Genomic DNA, 17259 nt, shown 5'->3' on the forward strand with positions numbered 1-17259 from the left:
GGGTCCTAGAACAAATCAAGCCTGAACTCTCCCTGAAAGCCAAGTAGACTAAACTGAGGCTGCCGTACTTTGGCCACATCATGAGAAGGAATGACTTAGTAGAAAAGACAAGGTTGCTGGAGAAGGTAGAGGGCAGTAGAAAGAGAGAAAGACTGTATAACACAACATACGCAGACCACGGGTCTGAGCCTACAGGATCTGAGCAGAGAGACAGAGGATAGGTGGCTTGGAGATGTCTCACTCACAGGGTCACCATGAGTCGAGGTCAATTCGAAGGCAGCTAGAAACAAAATTAAGGTATCAAGAGATGAGACATGTCTCCTAGTATACCAGAAGCTCTGCTTTCCAAACTCTGTCTTAGAATCGCAAAGTTGAAAGAGGCCAAAAGGGCCTTGCAGACGCAGTCCAACCCCATTCTGCCATACAGGAATACACAGTCAAAGCACTCCCAACAGATGGCCATCCAGTCTCTGTTTAAAAACTTCCAAAGAAGGAGACTTGACCACACTCCAACTGAGTGTGTTCCACTCGGGAAGTTCTTCCTAATTTTAAGGTGGAATCTCTTTTCCTCTGGTTTGAATCTATTGCTCCGGGTCCCATTCTCTGGAGCAGCAGAAAACAAGCTTGCTCCATCCTCAATATGACACCCCTTTAAATACTTAAACAGGGCTATCATATCACCTCTTAACTTTTTCTTCTCTAGGCTAAACATACCCAGTTTCCCAAGTCACTCTTCACAGGGCATGGTATCCAGACCTTTCACCATTTTAGCTACCCTCCCCCTGGACACACTCCAGCTTGTCAACACCTTTTTGAACTGGTGCTCAGAACTGGATGCAGTATTCCACATGAGGCCTGACGAAAGCAGAATAGAGTGGTAGTATTCCCTCAATCTGGGCACTATACTTCCTTTGAAGCAGCCTAGAATTGCATTGGCTTTCTTACTACAGCACTATAGTTAAAGAAGCTGAATTTCTCCCTGGGGAGAGAGAGTGTAGTTGTTCAAGAAATGGTAAGAGACCTTATTTAGATCACCAGCTGGTAACCTTGGCAGAGGGAAAGCACAGCAGCAGGGTGGAAAGATGTTAAAATAGGAAAATCCAAAAGAGATACAGGTTGAGTCTCCCTTATCCGAAATGTTTGGGACCACACGTGTTTTGGATTCTGGATACACACACACACATTGGATTTTGGAATACCTGTATTTGCATACATGTACATAATGAGATAACTTGGAAACAGGATCCAAATCTAAACACAAAATTTGTTCATGTTTCATGTACACCTTATACACATAGCCTGAAGGTAATTTTATATACGTTTAAATAATTTTGATCATGAAACAAAGCATGCATGTTTCATAAGAAAGGCATAAGAAAGCAAAGATGTCACTATCTCAGCCAACCATAAAAATGTTTTGGTTTTAGGAATATTTCAGATTTTGGAATTCCAGATAAGGAATACTCAACCTGTATTTCACAGTTTAAGACACTATATGCAGTGTTTTTATATGAGTGAGTGAAGATTTTGTTTCCTTATTTGTTCTCCAAAAATCATATGATTTAAACAATCCCTCAGTTTTGTTACAACAAAAACCAGTAACAGTCCCCCCTACCCCCATCCTTTTTAGCAAGTAAGAAAACAAATATATGCTCGTGGCTCTTTTGCTCCTCTCTTAAGCTGCATTTGGGCAGGAGGAAGACATGAACTAGATCTGGTAAGAACTCTGTAGCTGTATAACAGCTAGCAAATTTATTGTGGCATAAACATCCATGGCTACTTAAAAGCACCACCAGATTCTCATTTTTGCTGCAACAGACTGATGCAACAGCAATCCAGAAATTCAGTTGGACAGACTAAGCAGGAATGGAAATGAGAACGACGCCACTGGGCAGCCCAAACTTATGTTGTCACTTTAGCTCTTGTAATGCAACCAGAGGGTTATGTCACAGCACTTAAAAGGAACATCCTGTGCAAGCCTAGGGAGACAAAATAGCCAGCATTCTTACTCCTTTCTATCACTATAGCCCTCTACCTTTATTGCAGGGTTTTGTCAGTATGTATTTATTTATTTAGTATAAATACATTTTAAAAAAAATAATACCAATTCTCATTGACATAAATCTCCAAATCATTCACTTAGACCACTTCTACAACACAAAAATTGCTGAACCCTGTTAACCTGGGAGATAAATGACACCACCTCTCCTCTTTAATATCAGAAAATAGGCCCTATATGATCCTATTGTGGAAGCTGTTGCCCGATTGCCATGAGTTTTCTACAAACATGATCTGACTGATGCAAGCCCTCCTTTTCTTGTCTTCATTCACTTGTGGTTGGTATTATCTGGTTTGTATCTGTGTCTTGTGGCTCGGGGTGATATCCTGTTTATCTCCTGCATGGATGTGTCCCTCTACTCTGCCCTGGTTCTTGAGAGCTACGTCTGCCACCCTCTTTGTTTTACGCCAGACTGAGGGTCTGGAAACGGCCATGATAGCCCAGCATGGAAGGACTCTCAATCCTTCTTCACTGGGGCAAAGAAGGGTGCCGCCAGCATCCTACTTTTGTCCACAATGAAGAAGGACTCTCAATCTGAGAGAAGTGAAGGACTCTTTTGAAGAATCGACCCTAGATACGCCACTCTGTCCTTCCCCAGAAATGTGTCTTCCTCACCCAGTTTCAAGTCTACACATCGTTTTTACTGCTACTCCTGTCCGACAAAGAACTGGCAAATCTAACAAAACTTAAGGAGGGTCCCAAATTTGAAAGCTTATTTTTACTGCCAATTTCCCCCCTCTGCCATGTGCTCTAACTCCTCGCTCCAGTCGGTCAGAGTTTTAAGGAACCCCGAAAAGAGAAATTTCATGTAACCCTCATCCCACTTTGGTACCAAAAGCCTCTGCTTCTCTTTGTCTTTCCTGAATGCCAATACTTTGACCGAAGGACCCCACAGTCCCCCTTTTCCTCACCTTTTCCTGCTGCCCCTTTTCCCTTTACTGCCCCGCAGGATCTTTCTACCACTCCCAAGGGGGCAATGCCACCCACTTTGGGAATCACTGGGCTAGACATAAACTCTTTACTATACTTATTGTCAATGAACCTACTGCATATGAAGAAGAATCTCTGTTTTTATTATTGTGTTAATTGATACAGTATATTGCAGGTCTGCATCTGGCATAAAGCAGATAAATAATTTCAAAAACTCTACAGTGGGCATAGAGTACACAGCTGCAGCAAGACCCTTGGGGTCTTTTAGTCAGTAGCAAGAAACGAATAGAAACCATGTAATCTGTTCATAATGTAGATAAATGCTATGAAGTCATTAAAAGCCATGGAAACCTTGGACTTCATGCATGTTTCTAATGACCCTGGGTTTCTAATGGCCCAGACCCAGCAGGAAAAATACATTAGAAGTCATTTCAGATAGATGAAGTTATAATGTATGTAACTGCAGTAAGCCATTCTTAAGCTTGATAACCATATGTGTTCCATTAGATTCTACTTTTAAAAAGTAAATACACCTCCCATGATCTTTCATTGTATCTGCTACAAGCCAGACCTAGCAGTTTGCTGCTGAACGGAACAACCACTATGATTAGTGAGCCGGCATCCAGTGAGGTACGTCAATCTATTGGAAGTCAGGTGATTTTCCACAGGGCCATGCCAAAAGATGTAGCACTATGATATTTCCTTTCCTAAGGAAATACAATCCCAACAGTTCTATTCAACCTCTGAATAGCAACTAGCAACAAACTGGGCTTACATTAAAAAGGGAGTGGGAAATGGGGACAGATGTAAAATTCACTTGAACAAATTCTGCTTACAAATTAGCCATGTTCATCTCCAGCATTTGAAAGACTGCATGTTAATCTGATTCTGGGAAAGTCAGGAAGAAACAGAAAGAAGATGAGGCACTTCCACCACAAGGAAAGGAGGAAGCATTTGTGCCCTTTTCATTCAGCTATGAGAAGACACACGATTCATATAATTATGCATGATATAAACAAAGAACTTTCCCGACTTGCTGCAATTAATGGCATTAGAGTCAGCCGAGACAAAGGGGATTAAACAATGCTGAACTAGCACAGCTTAGGACCTGGACACAGTGAAAGGCTGGATAAAGACCGAAAAACTGATGTTCAGTCCAAACAAGATGAAGTCACTGTTAGCCCAGTGTTTTTTCTGCCTGGAGCATGTTTTACCAGCTTAGTCTGGTATGCCAAATACAACCCTAGAACCCAGAGAAAACTTTGCTTACATTATCTGTAATAGGTCAGCCAAAGGTCTTTCCAGGGGGATTTTATTTAGTTCAATTTATCGGGACCGTTTCCCCTTATGTATACTGAGAGAAAAGAGATCAAAGGAATACTGCAGAAGCAAAATTCTCTGAATGAGTTGGTTCTTTTATTAGATTGTCGTTGTGATCTGGCTTGCATTACCGAGACCTGGTTGGGGCCTGAAGGGGATGCAGTGTGGGCTCAGGCCCTGCCTGCCGGGTTCTCGGTGAAGGACCAGCCCAGGTTAGGTGGGCGGGGGGGGGGTGTGGCCTTGATACATAGGAACACCGTGTCCCTCACTAGGAACCACATTAGACAGACATCCTATATTGAGTGTATTTACCTGACCCTTAAAGCTAGGGACAGTCTAGGGATTCTGTTGGTGTATCGGCCACCCCGTGCGCTAACGGACTCCCTTAACGAGCTGACACAGCTGGTCGCTGACCTGATGTTGGAGACGCCCAGGCTACTTGTCCTGGGTGACTTCAACATCTCACTCACGGCCAGCTATGTTCCATCTGGTGCGGCTCGTGAATTCATGGATACCATGGCTGCCATGGGCCTGTCCCAGCTAATCCAGGGTCCCACGCATTGCGCGGGTAATACCCTCGATTTGGTTTTCTGTTCTGATGTGGAAAATCCGTGGGCGGAAATATTTGATATTTCCCCCTTGCCATGGACGGATCATTTCCTGGTTGAGGTGAAAATCAAGGTCTCTACCCAGATCCCTCTCGGGGGTGGTGGACCTATTAGGATGGTCCACCCTCGAAGGCTAATGGAACCTGCCCGGTTCCAGGAAGCCCTAGAGGGGTACACGGTTGGAAGCGACGGCGACTCTGTTGATGCCCTGACTGGTATCTGGAATACCGGTCTCTCGAGGGCTATATACAGTATCGCTCCCAAGCGCCCTCTCAGACCTGCTTCCAAACGTAAGCCCTGGTACACGGAAGATCTCCGGGCAAGGAAGCGGGAGCTGCGACGGCTAGAGTACCGTTGGCGGAAACACCTTCGCTCACACGACAAGACTCTCCTAGCCCAACGGTTAGAGGACTATGGAGAGGCGATACGAGCAGCAAAGAATTCGTTCTATGGTGCTCGTATCGCGTCCGCGGAGTCGCGTCCAGCAGAGTTGTTCAGGGTAGTCAGGGAGCTAACTCAGCTCCCTCCTGCCCTGAACCAGATCCTTGAACCTTCTAAGGCCTGCTGCGACCTATTTAACGACTTTTTCGTGGATAAAACTTCTCGTATAAGCGAAGGTCTTAACGCCGACATTCAAGCAGAACCTAACGTAGAAGCGTCCAGGGCCTCCGTGGACTTAGTTAAGCTGGATCAGTTCGAGTCGGTTAGTACCGAGGATGTGGACAAGATCCTCGGAAGCGTTCGGAAGACAACCTGCTCTCTCGATCCCTGTCCCTCGTGGTTAGCAGCCCAGGGGGGACCGGTTGTAACCTCTCTGTTGCACCGGATAATTAATACATCTTTGAGGGAAGGGCAATTTCCATCTGTTCTCAAATTGGCCGTGGTAAAACCTTTGTTAAAAAAGCCCTCCCTCGACCCCCTGGTGTATAATAATTATCGGCCTGTTTCACTGCTGCCATTTTTAGGGAAGGTGATCGAGAGGGCGGTTGCAATCCAGCTTCAGGGGGTCTTGGATGAAACGGATTATCTGGACCCATTTCAAACTGGCTTTCGGGCTGGTCATGGGGTTGAGACGGCCATGGTCGCCTTGGTCGATGATCTCCGTCTGGGCATCGACAGGGGAAGCGTGTCCCTGTTGGTGCTCTTGGACATCTCAGCGGCTTTCGATACCATAGACCATGGTATCCTTCTGGGACGCCTGGCAGAGGTGGGGATCGGGGGCACTGCGCTCCAGTGGTTCCGGTCCTACCTCTCTGGGAGGTCCCAGATGGTGCAGCTGGGAGACGTGTGCTCCGATGAGAGGCCCCTTAAAACTGGGGTCCCTCAAGGGGCCATTCTGTCTCCCATGCTATTTAACATTTACATGAAACCGCTGGGAGAGATCATCCGGAGACATGGGGCGCGGGGTTATCAGTACGCTGATGACACCCAGATTATTTTCTCTATGTCTCCGACTGATGCAGTGACCGAGGATGGCGTCTCTCCTCTCATGGCCTGTTTGGAGTCAGTAATGGGCTGGATGAGGGAAAACCGACTAAAGCTGAATCCAGAGAAAACGGAGGTACTCGTGATAGGTTCCCCTGGTCCAGGAATGGCGGTGGTTCCACCTGTCCTGAACGGGGTCACGCTCCCTGTGAAGGACTCCGTGCGCAGTTTGGGGGTGCTTCTTGACTCGTCCCTTCACCTGACTGCTCAGGTGAATGCGACGGTCAAGAGCACCTGTCATCAGCTTCGGCTGCTTCGCCAGCTGCGCCCATACCTGACCCAGAGGGACCTTGAAACTGTGGTACATGCCCTGGTAACCTCGAGATTGGATTTCTGCAATGGACTCTACATGGGACAGCCCTTGTACCTAACCCGGAAGCTTCAACTGGTGCAGAACATGGCTGCAAGGCTGGTCACTGGCACGTCCAGGGCCAGCCATATAACACCGGTTCTAAAAAACCTCCATTGGCTGCCCATTTGCTTCCGGGCGCAATACAAGGTGCTGGTAATGACCTATAAAGTCCTAAATGGCTTGGGCCCAGGTTACCTGAAGGACCGCCTCTCCCCATACATTCCGCCTCGCACCCTCAGAACATCTGGGCAGCAATTCCTTAGGGTTCCCGGGGCGAGGCTATCCTCCACTTCTAGGAGGTCTTTTTCCACCGCCGCCCCGGCCCTTTGGAACACGCTGCCCTCAGAGCTCCGCTCAGCCACCTCCCTGGCCCAGTTCAAGCGGGAGTTGAAGACCCACCTGTTTGGCATCGCATTCCCCGACTAGCCCTTATAAGCCCCCCCGCCATACGACAGCACAGACAATGGGTATCTAACCTAGGGGCATTTGTTATTTGTTATTTGTTATTGTTTTTATTTGTGTTTATTGTATTTTAACTTTACATATTTGATATTTATGTATCCATGTATTTTTATCTCTTGTTAACCGCCCTGATCTTTGGAAGGGCGGTATATAAATAAACCATTTATTATTTCTTTATTAAAGGGGGAGGGAGTCAGACAACAGTCCACATTCACTCACTCTTACATACCAAGACTAGGGAAATCAGGAGTTAGCTTGGAATAGCTTGAGGCTGAACTAACGGCAATACTTACACAAGATGAGGTTCGACTACGGATCCAATTGTGAGGAAGGTAGAGTTGGATACAGCCGATCAGGTGAGCAGAGGGGAGAACGAAGGTGCTGGGACCAGTCAGAGTTCACAGTGACAGAGTATCCCCATGCCTTCCAACTAGCCCACTGACTAAGGATTTTGGGGATCTTTTATAAGCAGAAACGTATAACCTGAAGGCAAAGGTGTTTGTCTTACATCAAAGGAAATAAAATCTGCATTGTAAAGGATGGCCCGGTCTGGCAATTTCGGGGTGATTTCACAGATAAGAGAAGAACGGAATAAGCATGTGGAGTGTGATAATCTTTCCCCCGATTGTGTGAATGAGACAGGATAAGGACGGGAGCACTCCACTTTGCTCCCGTCCTTACACTCCGTGTGATAATCTCCATAGTCCAAAACTCAAGCCACTATACCACACTGGCTCGTCTGGTGAGTTACAAAGCTTCCAAGAAAGAAAGAAAGAAAGAAAGAAAGAAAGAAAGAAAGAAGCCTTAACTTCTTCAGTGTTTTAAACTCAAAATACCTTTCATACTCTCATGTGAAATCAAAACAGTGGCTTGTCCTCTGTGGGATTCCCAGAAGTTAATCTGTCTGAGCCCAGTTATTCAAGCCTATTGTTGCTTGCTTCAATAGATAAATGGAATGAAACAAAAATGAAGTTCAGGCAGTCCTGTCCTTAGCACTCCTCCCAAAGGAAAAGGTAACTGCTTGCACTTTTTCCCACTCTGCATTCTTTTAGGTCACTCTTCTTCTGAAGGCATAATAATGTAGGTCGGTTTTAATGAGCTATCTGGTATGTGGCTTCCTCTACACACTGTGCAGTTATTTTGGTGAGCTCCTGCCCCTTTCCCAATATTTTACGCACACTCCCTCTTCCGTACCTCTACAACACAGGTATGTTGCAGTTAACAAAGCCACTATGAGTATATGATGGACTTTGGTCACGTGTGGCTCGAAGTGGGTGCCTTCCCATTCTGCCTACTTGGTGGAAGAGAAAAACCTCTTGGTGGCACCAGCCCAAGGGATATCATTCACCAGGCTTGAATCAGCTCCCTATGCAGAGTGGCAGGTTAGAAAGGAAGTTAACTCTATAGGTCGCTAACAAAAATTTACTGGAATACGTTTACAAAACACCCTTGGAGATGGATATACAGGGAACCAGCAAGTGACTGTAAATCAGGGGTGGGCAAAGTGTATCCCACTGGCTGCATGAAGGCCCGCATGGTATAAAAAGTTTCACAAATTCTGCTCAATGATCTCTGGGGGTGTGGAAAACATTTCCACCATGTTTGGAGCCTCCTGGCCCCCACAGCAGTCAAAGATCTTGTTTTGCTCCAAAATGCCCTCTAGAGGTTGGGGCCATTTCCATTACGTCTCATCGAGGAACACCTGGATTTGGGAAGCCACCACACGCTCCAATACCTTGCTCAAAAATGGAAGACTGGAAAGTAGCCTGTAATTATATAGTAAGGTAGGATCCAAAGTATATTTTTTCCAAAAGAGGTCTTACCACAGCCTCATTTAGGTATTTTGGGACCCTGCCTTGTTGTAAAGAAGCATTAATTACTTCCCTTACTCACTCCTCCAGTCCTCCTCTGGCCTGTTTAATAAGTCAGAAAGGGCATGGGTCTAGTATACATGTAGTGGCTCTCACTTCTCCAAGGATCCTGTCCACATCATCAGGCTGCACAAACTGAAATGTATCCATCAATACTGGACAAGCAGGAGCCAAGGTTACATCCACTGACACTATATCAACTCTGGCGTCTAAGTCAGAGCAAATTTGAGACAACAATGGATTGTTCAAGCCATAGGTTACTGAGTTTAAGCAAAATACCAAACGATAGTGTGTCAAAGACCCAGCATGGTACAAGATCCAGCAGGGTATAGCGGTTTGAGTGCTGGATTAAGACTCTGAGAACAGGGTTCACATTTTTACGCAGTCATGGAAACCCACCGGGTGACTTTGGGCAAGTCATTCTCTCTCAGTCTCAGCGGAAGGCAATGACAAACCTCATCTGAACAAATATTGCCAAGAAAGCCTTATGATAAGTTCATTTTCAGATTTCCACAAGTCGGAAATGACTTGTAGGCACATAACAATAGTCAGAAATGCACATACCAACAAGTCATAAAGAAAGAAAGCAATCAGCTGGCACTAAGGCATAAAGAGCATGCATGCTCAAGGCTTATGTATATATTCCCAAAACTCAGTTTGCTGTTACAACTAAATGTAACATTACAGAGAACGTATGTCTCAGTATGGCCATGAGTATGGACAAGCCACAGAGGACATATTTCAGCTCTCAGCATCCACTGTTGGCTTCATCAGTCGCTCAAAATGGAATCTTAGAACTAATTAGCCATCTACCTCTAGTTCTTCTTCCCTCTCGAGACCAAAACAAGACTGAGGGCCACAAAACCCACGTATTACACGATTCCAAGCTCTGGTGAGAATCAAACTAAGGAAGCATAATCACAACAGCATTGAGTGTTGCAATAAAATCAAACAAAATCTCTTATCGTGCTAAAGATATGTTCTTGATATACAGTCCGTGTGCTCTTGAACTGCAAACCAATAAGAATAACTGCACAATCAAACCCGATTTTCATCCCCAAATAAATTATTTTCTACAAAGGAAAGAAGAACAGCCACCCCCCCCCCAAAAAAAAAATCTAATGGTGGTCTTCCCTCTTCCCACCTAAACTTGAATAGAGGTTTACGTGGGATGGCACAATTGATCCTTATGTTTATATATAGCCCAACCTGAACATGTGAAAATGCATTTGTCAATTACAAACCAACTGTAAATCATTGCTTTCTACAGCCCCAAACCATACATTTTCATTATTATCTATTCTTATATGATACTCCTCTTCAGTACAGCTTGTACAAAACTCCCAGTGGTCACCCACCCAGGCATCTCCTACTGATCCTATCCCTCTCCGTTTGGTTAATTTATCTTATCAAACATAGATATAGTTTCAACAATTAAAGCTGCAGCCTTATTTCCCTGTAACAATATTCATGGAATATGAACAAACCTATTACCAAGATTTTCAAATAGAAATGTACACAGGACCTAGTCATACAAGCTTCCCTAGAAATGTGTTATGTCAGTTCTGCAAGCATGCCAGACGTATGTATCTGTGTTACATCCTACCTTGGCTCCATCCACACTGATAATTCGATAGCTGTTTCTTGTGCTGTCATAGAAGTAGGAAACAGTTACAGCCTGCTTGCTTGCAGGAACCCAGTTCTTCTTGGTGGTGGGGTCAATTTGGAAGACATGCGCTCTGGTGGTGAAGATGGGCTGTTCTCTGGAATAGGGAGGGACAGGAGAAATGGAATGCATCATGAATTTGTGAAAGATGGAAATGTTGCGCAGTTCTGCCCTTGATCAAGGAATACTGATCAAGTGAAGCCCAATGCTTTAAAAATATTCAAGATGAGAACTCTCTCCAATTCCAAAGCAAGAGAGCAAAAGCAGCCTGTCACTTGACTCTGTCCTCTTCTACTTCTTCTGTCATGTGTTTTTTTCTAGCTCCTTCCAGCCAAAGCTGCTGGGCCCTGCCCAAAATTGCTGCTACAGAGTAAGTTTGCTTTTTCAGTTTCATCATGTTACAAACAAGACAAACACTGCAGTTCAAGATGCCAATTTCGTTCACTTGCCTGCATCAATCTCCTAATTTGTAATACAGGTATACTGCAGTTAAGAAAGTCAATGTGTTCCCGGGCATTACTTCTTTAGCAGAAAATTTGGTCCCAGAGGCAGAAATAACAGAGAAAGAGTTGGGATAGGTTCCTTCAACCACAAAAAAGGATGAGCAATTCAATACGTTTCAGTGAACTTTTTAGCCTAAACTTGCAATATGCACATGTGTTATGATAACTTATGAAACAACAAAGTCAAGCCTTGACATTGAAAAAAAAAAAAACACTTAAAGACATCTTCCAAAGTCCATCCAGGGATCTTGGAGGCAACTGCTGTTTACCTGCCTATTGTAGACAGGCATATACAGCTACAGAGGGATCCCCTACATCCTGCTAGATCCTGCTCTTTCTCAGTTCAAGAAATCCCCTAGATTTCTTGAATCCCCTAGATCCTGCTCTTTCTCAATGCAAGTGTTCACTGCTTATTACAGACACACTGCTCCAACCCCACACCACAAATCCATATTTCTTCACCATCCTCTCAGTGCAAATTATGTTAAAAACAATAATGACAACCAACCTCCAAGAGGGAAGTGGGAGGGCTGGGAGGACATGAAAAGACTTTGTAAAAAGGAACTTCTTTGTCAGAAGCTTTGTTAACTGAGGTGTGTCTGTAATGTGCTATTTCCTCCAATCCTGGCTAATTATTATCACAAGTATCCTCTTCATGAGAGTGATTTCTACACTTCCAGTGTTTTGGAAACCAACTCATCTGTTCAGGATCTCATGCAGACACCTGTCGCTAAGCTTGTCTCTAATACAAAAGGCTCTCTGAAATTGTTAAGAGTACAAAATTCATGCAAGTCACCATTAGATCTGCTGGGCTCGTCTGATGACTGATGGGTCACCTATCAGTCTATCTTCACAAAGACACCCCCAAATCCCTCAAGCACAGTCTGAAAGGCACTGTCCAAATTCTTCCAACTATACACAGTACACCAGAAGGATCCAAAGCTTTAGGTTTATGAATCAGGGAATCAGCAAACATAGATAACACATGTCCAATATGAAAAAAGACATTACACCTCATCCCAATGAGACATACATAAGTGTGATGTAATGGCTTAAGTGTTGACTAAGATCGAGAAGACCTGGTTTCAGATCTCTACTCAAACATAGGGATGATCACATTAAACTTAACCTACATCAGAGATTGGTCTTTACAATAAAATGGGACCCTGTGCTCCTTGGAGTGATGATGGGATAAATATGTCAGTTTCCAAATAGCAGTGTAGGTCTTTTGGGAATATTTCAGGTTTTCTACCCCAATATGAAACACTAAGATTATAAATTAATACATATATTATGTGGACAAGAGCATAAGAGAATTGTTATCACTTGCTCCCAATTCCCTTCTATACTTTATTGAGTGATATGTGATGCAAACACACACATAACACACCATTACCCTGGCTCATGAAATAGGTTAAGCCTCTCCAGAGTGGCACTCTTGATGTACTGGGCTACATCTCTCATCATCCCTTGCTACTATAGCTACTGGCAGTCCAACACATTAGAAATAGCCCCAAGTTGAGGAAAATATCTGGAAGACATGCATCTCATTACTAAAAGGCAATCGTGTTCTCCGGGCTAAAACAGAATCCACACAGAATTTATCTTCCCCCATTAATGCCACTGACTTAATAAGTAAAAAAAACACCAAGAGTCAAGATATGTAGAAGGGGAAAAAATCACAAATGTCTTCTTCAGCTATTACTCTATGGTTGAATGGTTTCGTTCTTGTTATCCAATATTGTAGGAAAGAAATACTTTTCCTTGTTTTGCTCATCTCATAAATTCATCTTACATTCTTCTGGTTTTTTTTTACTGATCCTATCTTTCTCACTCATTGGCTATAATGGCTAAGGTTGATAAGAGTCATAATCCAAAATATCTGCAGAGCATCAAGTCTAGGGCCCATTGGTATACTTCTGCTGGATCCGGTTTGGCTGCATCTGTTGAAATCAGTGATAACCTTTTCTTCCTGAAGATACTGTGCACCTACGAAACCTGCTCTGAAGGATGAGGAAACTCTCTGTAGTAGGTATTTTTGATGCCATGAAAGGCAGAAGGAGGTGAAAGCTAGGAAAATCCCAACAACGTTGGCACTGGGTGCCAAAATATACTGTTGGATCATGATAGGACCTGTACTACAGTGAGCCTTTGGTATCCACTGGAGTTTGGATCAAGGACACATACCCCTAGTGGGTACCAAATGCATCGATGCTCAAGTTCCACATACAATGGTGTGGTAAGATGGTGTCCTTTATATAAAATGGCAAATCAAGGTTTTAATTTTTTAAAATATTTTCAAGCCATGCATGGTTGAATTGATGGATGGAAAATCAGTTGGAGGGCCAACTGTACTCATGGAAGTGATACACTGCACAACATTTTGCAGGAAAAGCTGTGTGTTACAGAGCAAATCACAGTTTATTAGATTATCACACACATGTAAAGTAAGGTGCTTGCTGAAAAAGAACCCTTCCTTCAGGCCAAAATAAAGCTGCTTCGGGTCACTTTGGAGGTATGCTGTTTAAATGATGCATGCTTCCTAAGAGTCCTGAAGCTGCACCAAAGCTGTGCTCTGGTCCTTAGGATTTGAGCATGGCTTTGGCGTGGCTTCCGGATTCTTAGTACACATGCATCATTTAAACAGCATACTTCCAAAGTGACTCAAAGCAGCTTTATTTTGGCCTGTCTGTCTGGGGCCTCTGAAACTTTATGCTTCCATTTTGTATCTCAGGCAGCAAAATATGTATTTTGCATTTGTACAGTCTATCGCAACTACACAATGATATCCCATGATCATAAAAGCAAAAACTGAAAAATAAATTTTGGGCACGTACAGTATGTAATATGAACTCATGTAATATGGGCTCCTACCATATAATACAAAAGCATTATTCAATTAAGAACATTCAAAACCACTTTATTTAATGTAATATGTTTTATTTGTTTAATAAAGGATGGCACAAATCCTTTTGTGTAGGCAAGGCAGTTACAAAAACTACATGAAAACACCATGTTCAGAGATAGCATATCTGTCAGTGTCAAATGCTGGCAAGTCCCTTAAGGCATTTGGTCAGAAACAAAAGGTTTTTGAAAATTAAAGTTTTTGAGGCCTAACTGATGTCTTCCAGAATATACATGGACACAGTTTTAAACTGTTTTAACCTTTTAAGCTGTTCTTAGTTGTTAATTAGTTTAATATGCTTTAAGACTTTAGATTTTAAATTGTGTTAAACAGATTTTACTTGTATGCTGCCATAAGGTTCCATGATATAGGACAGGAGATAGATAGACAGCTAGAAAGACAGACAGAACAGATGGCCAAGCTTTGATTGCCCAGCAGCAGGGCTCACCTTACAATCTGATTTTTAAGCATCACTTCAGTCTAACTGGCTTTATATTGATTTTATTTTTCTTGAGCTCTGTTTCAGCTTGCTTTGAAAATCAAGCCCTATAAGAAACAGCTTAGGGAGCTGCATGTGTTTCATTTGGAGAGGTGATATGAAAGCCATCTCAAAATATTTGAAGGGAAATAATATAAAAGATGGAATAAGGACATCTTCTGCTGCTCCAGAAAGTAGGATGGGAGCCTATGGATTCAAACTGCAAGAAAAGTTGAACAGACTGCTTCTGAGAGTGTGGATTCTCCCTCATCAGAGGTCTTTAAACAGAAGTTGGATGCCCATCTCTCAGGAGCGCTTCAGTTATCTATTCCTGCATGGTGGAAAGTCAGGCTGGATGGTCTCTTAAGGTCTCTTCCAGTTCTATGATCCTATAATTCATATATACACAAAAAGCAGCAAATCTTGATGCTGACTAGTATACATGGAGCTATCCTCCACAGGGTCACAGAATTATAGAATCACAGAGTTGGAAGAGACCCCAAGCCATCCGATCCAATCCCCTGCCATGCAGGAAAACACAATCAAAGCATACCCAACAGATGGCCATCCAGCTCCATTTTATAAACCCCCAAAGGAGATTCTACCACTGTCAAACAGCAGTTACCATCAGCAAGTTCTTCCTAATGTTTCGGTGGAATCTCTTTTCCAGTAGCTTGCATCCATTGTTCCATGTCAGAACTATGGTCCTTCTAGGTCTGTAAAGTCTTTAAAAATCTAAGCAGTAATAACTTCTCAGGTCAGATTTCACAGTTATTTTTCCCCAATCCCACTTGAAGAGGTCAGAGAATAAACGCATGGGCTTCTGCTAACAATCCATATGCTCTACCACTGACCATATGCCTCACCTTGACACATACATAGCAATGGAGAAGAAGTTAGGATTATTCTAAAATTGAAACAACAAAAAAATTGCACACACAAAACAAACGTCTTGTTTTCTCAAGTCATCACAACGGAAAAAGACACAACTGAAAAGTGACAGCACTGAAATTAGTTTCTCTCGAGCCTCCAGAATGGCTTGTTCTTAAGGCTAGAACCAAAAGTTGAAAACTTGCTATTTGTTGTTGTTGTTCCATTCCATTTAAATATTGATCCTAATAGGGAAAGACAGGTAGGCCAATCAAGCCTTTTATACCGCCAGCTTCCAGGACTGCGAGGGATGTGAATTATGTCACTTATGGATTGACAAATGGAACAGATAGACCAATTGTATTTTAGTCTTTTGGGCAGCTTGCAAATCACAAAACCATATGGTGATTATTTCCACTGTGTTTAAAATAACATTTAAACACATGCCATCCTCAAAAAGAGGGTTTTTTAAAATAAAATAAAAAATAGAGAACTAGAATCAAGAGTATGTGGAACACTCAAGTACTGATCAGCAAACTGAGTATGGCACATTTTCTTCAGAATCCTAGCTCAGTACTAATCCCATTGCCTGAGGGGAGAACACTTCATTGATCCATCTGACTATGTGATGGGTCACTTCAACAGCATACAAACTGTTACAGCAAAGAGAGAAGGTCTCAGAGCACAGTTCACAGAAACAGCCTACACATTTGGCTTAATGATAGAAATCCACAGCAAGACAGATACCTAACGATGGTCTGAAAGAACTCCATGCCAACTCATCTGCAACTGTGTGCCCACTATAAGCCAGGCTTCTCATTACACACAGTGAACTATCATGGCATGTGAATCTATATGGGTGTCCTGAGAAGCAGCGCATGCCTGAAAAGATTGAAAGAAGCAGGGAAAGCAGTGGTAGGAAGTCGTTTAAATAAGGAAACAGACATTGGGAAAAGGATCAAGTCCTATTCTCTAACCTGCCCTCTAACCTGCCCTCTTAAAAAAGAATCATAGAATCACCAGTCCAACCCTGCTGCCATGCAGGAAGACACATTCAATGCACTACCCACAGATGATCACCCAGCCTCTGTATGAAAACCTCCAAAGAAGGAGACTCCACTGCACTCCAAGGCAGTGTGTTCCACTGTCAGAACAGCTCCTACTTTCCTAATGTTTAGGTAGAATCTCTTCTCCGGTAGTTTGAATTCATTGCTCCAGGTCCTGTTCTCTGGCCCAGCAGAAAACAAGCTTGCTCCATCCTCCATATGACATCCCTTCCAATACTTAAGCATGGCTATCATGTCACCCCTTAACCTTCTCTTCTCCAGGCTAAACATACCCAGCTCCCTAAGACACTCCGCATAGGGCATGGTTTCAAGCTCTTTCACCATTTTGCTTGCCCTTCTCTGGATACACTCCAGCCTGTTAACATCCTTCTTGAAGTCTGGTGGCCAGAACTCAGAAAATGGACCTGCTTTTTATTTTTAAAAATCTTTAAGAGTTTGCCTATATACTTTTGCACTTACCACATATACAGTTTACTTTTAAGACTGGGACTGGGATAGTGGAAGTATTATGACTTGGTAGTACAAGCATTCACCCCACAGTCATATCTGCTCAAGCAGGTTTAGCGCTTTACAAAAAATGAACCTGCAAAACCTGTTTCACCAGACAGAATAGCCGGGCAAAAGAAATGTGCATACCACAAATGCAGACTGCTGAATCCAGCAAACTTTCCAGCACGAACAAG

General features: G+C 43.3%; 1 protein-coding gene across 2 annotated transcripts in view; it reads right to left on the bottom strand.

The window, feature by feature from the left end:
- Positions 1-17259, bottom strand: part of HOMER2 (homer scaffold protein 2) — an 80752-nt gene that overhangs the window by 31247 nt on the left and 32246 nt on the right. For both annotated transcript variants that reach the window (XM_089539019.1, XM_089539018.1), the window contains exon 2: positions 10694-10850. In XM_089539019.1, the coding sequence (XP_089395145.1) occupies positions 10694-10850 (157 nt within the window). The remainder of the gene's footprint in view (positions 1-10693; positions 10851-17259) is intronic.

The sequence above is a fragment of the Sceloporus occidentalis genome, unplaced genomic scaffold (genome assembly GCF_023333645.1).
Source record: "Sceloporus occidentalis isolate IW3139 unplaced genomic scaffold, rSceOcc1.0.p SCAF_9, whole genome shotgun sequence".
NCBI lineage: Eukaryota > Metazoa > Chordata > Lepidosauria > Squamata > Phrynosomatidae > Sceloporus > Sceloporus occidentalis.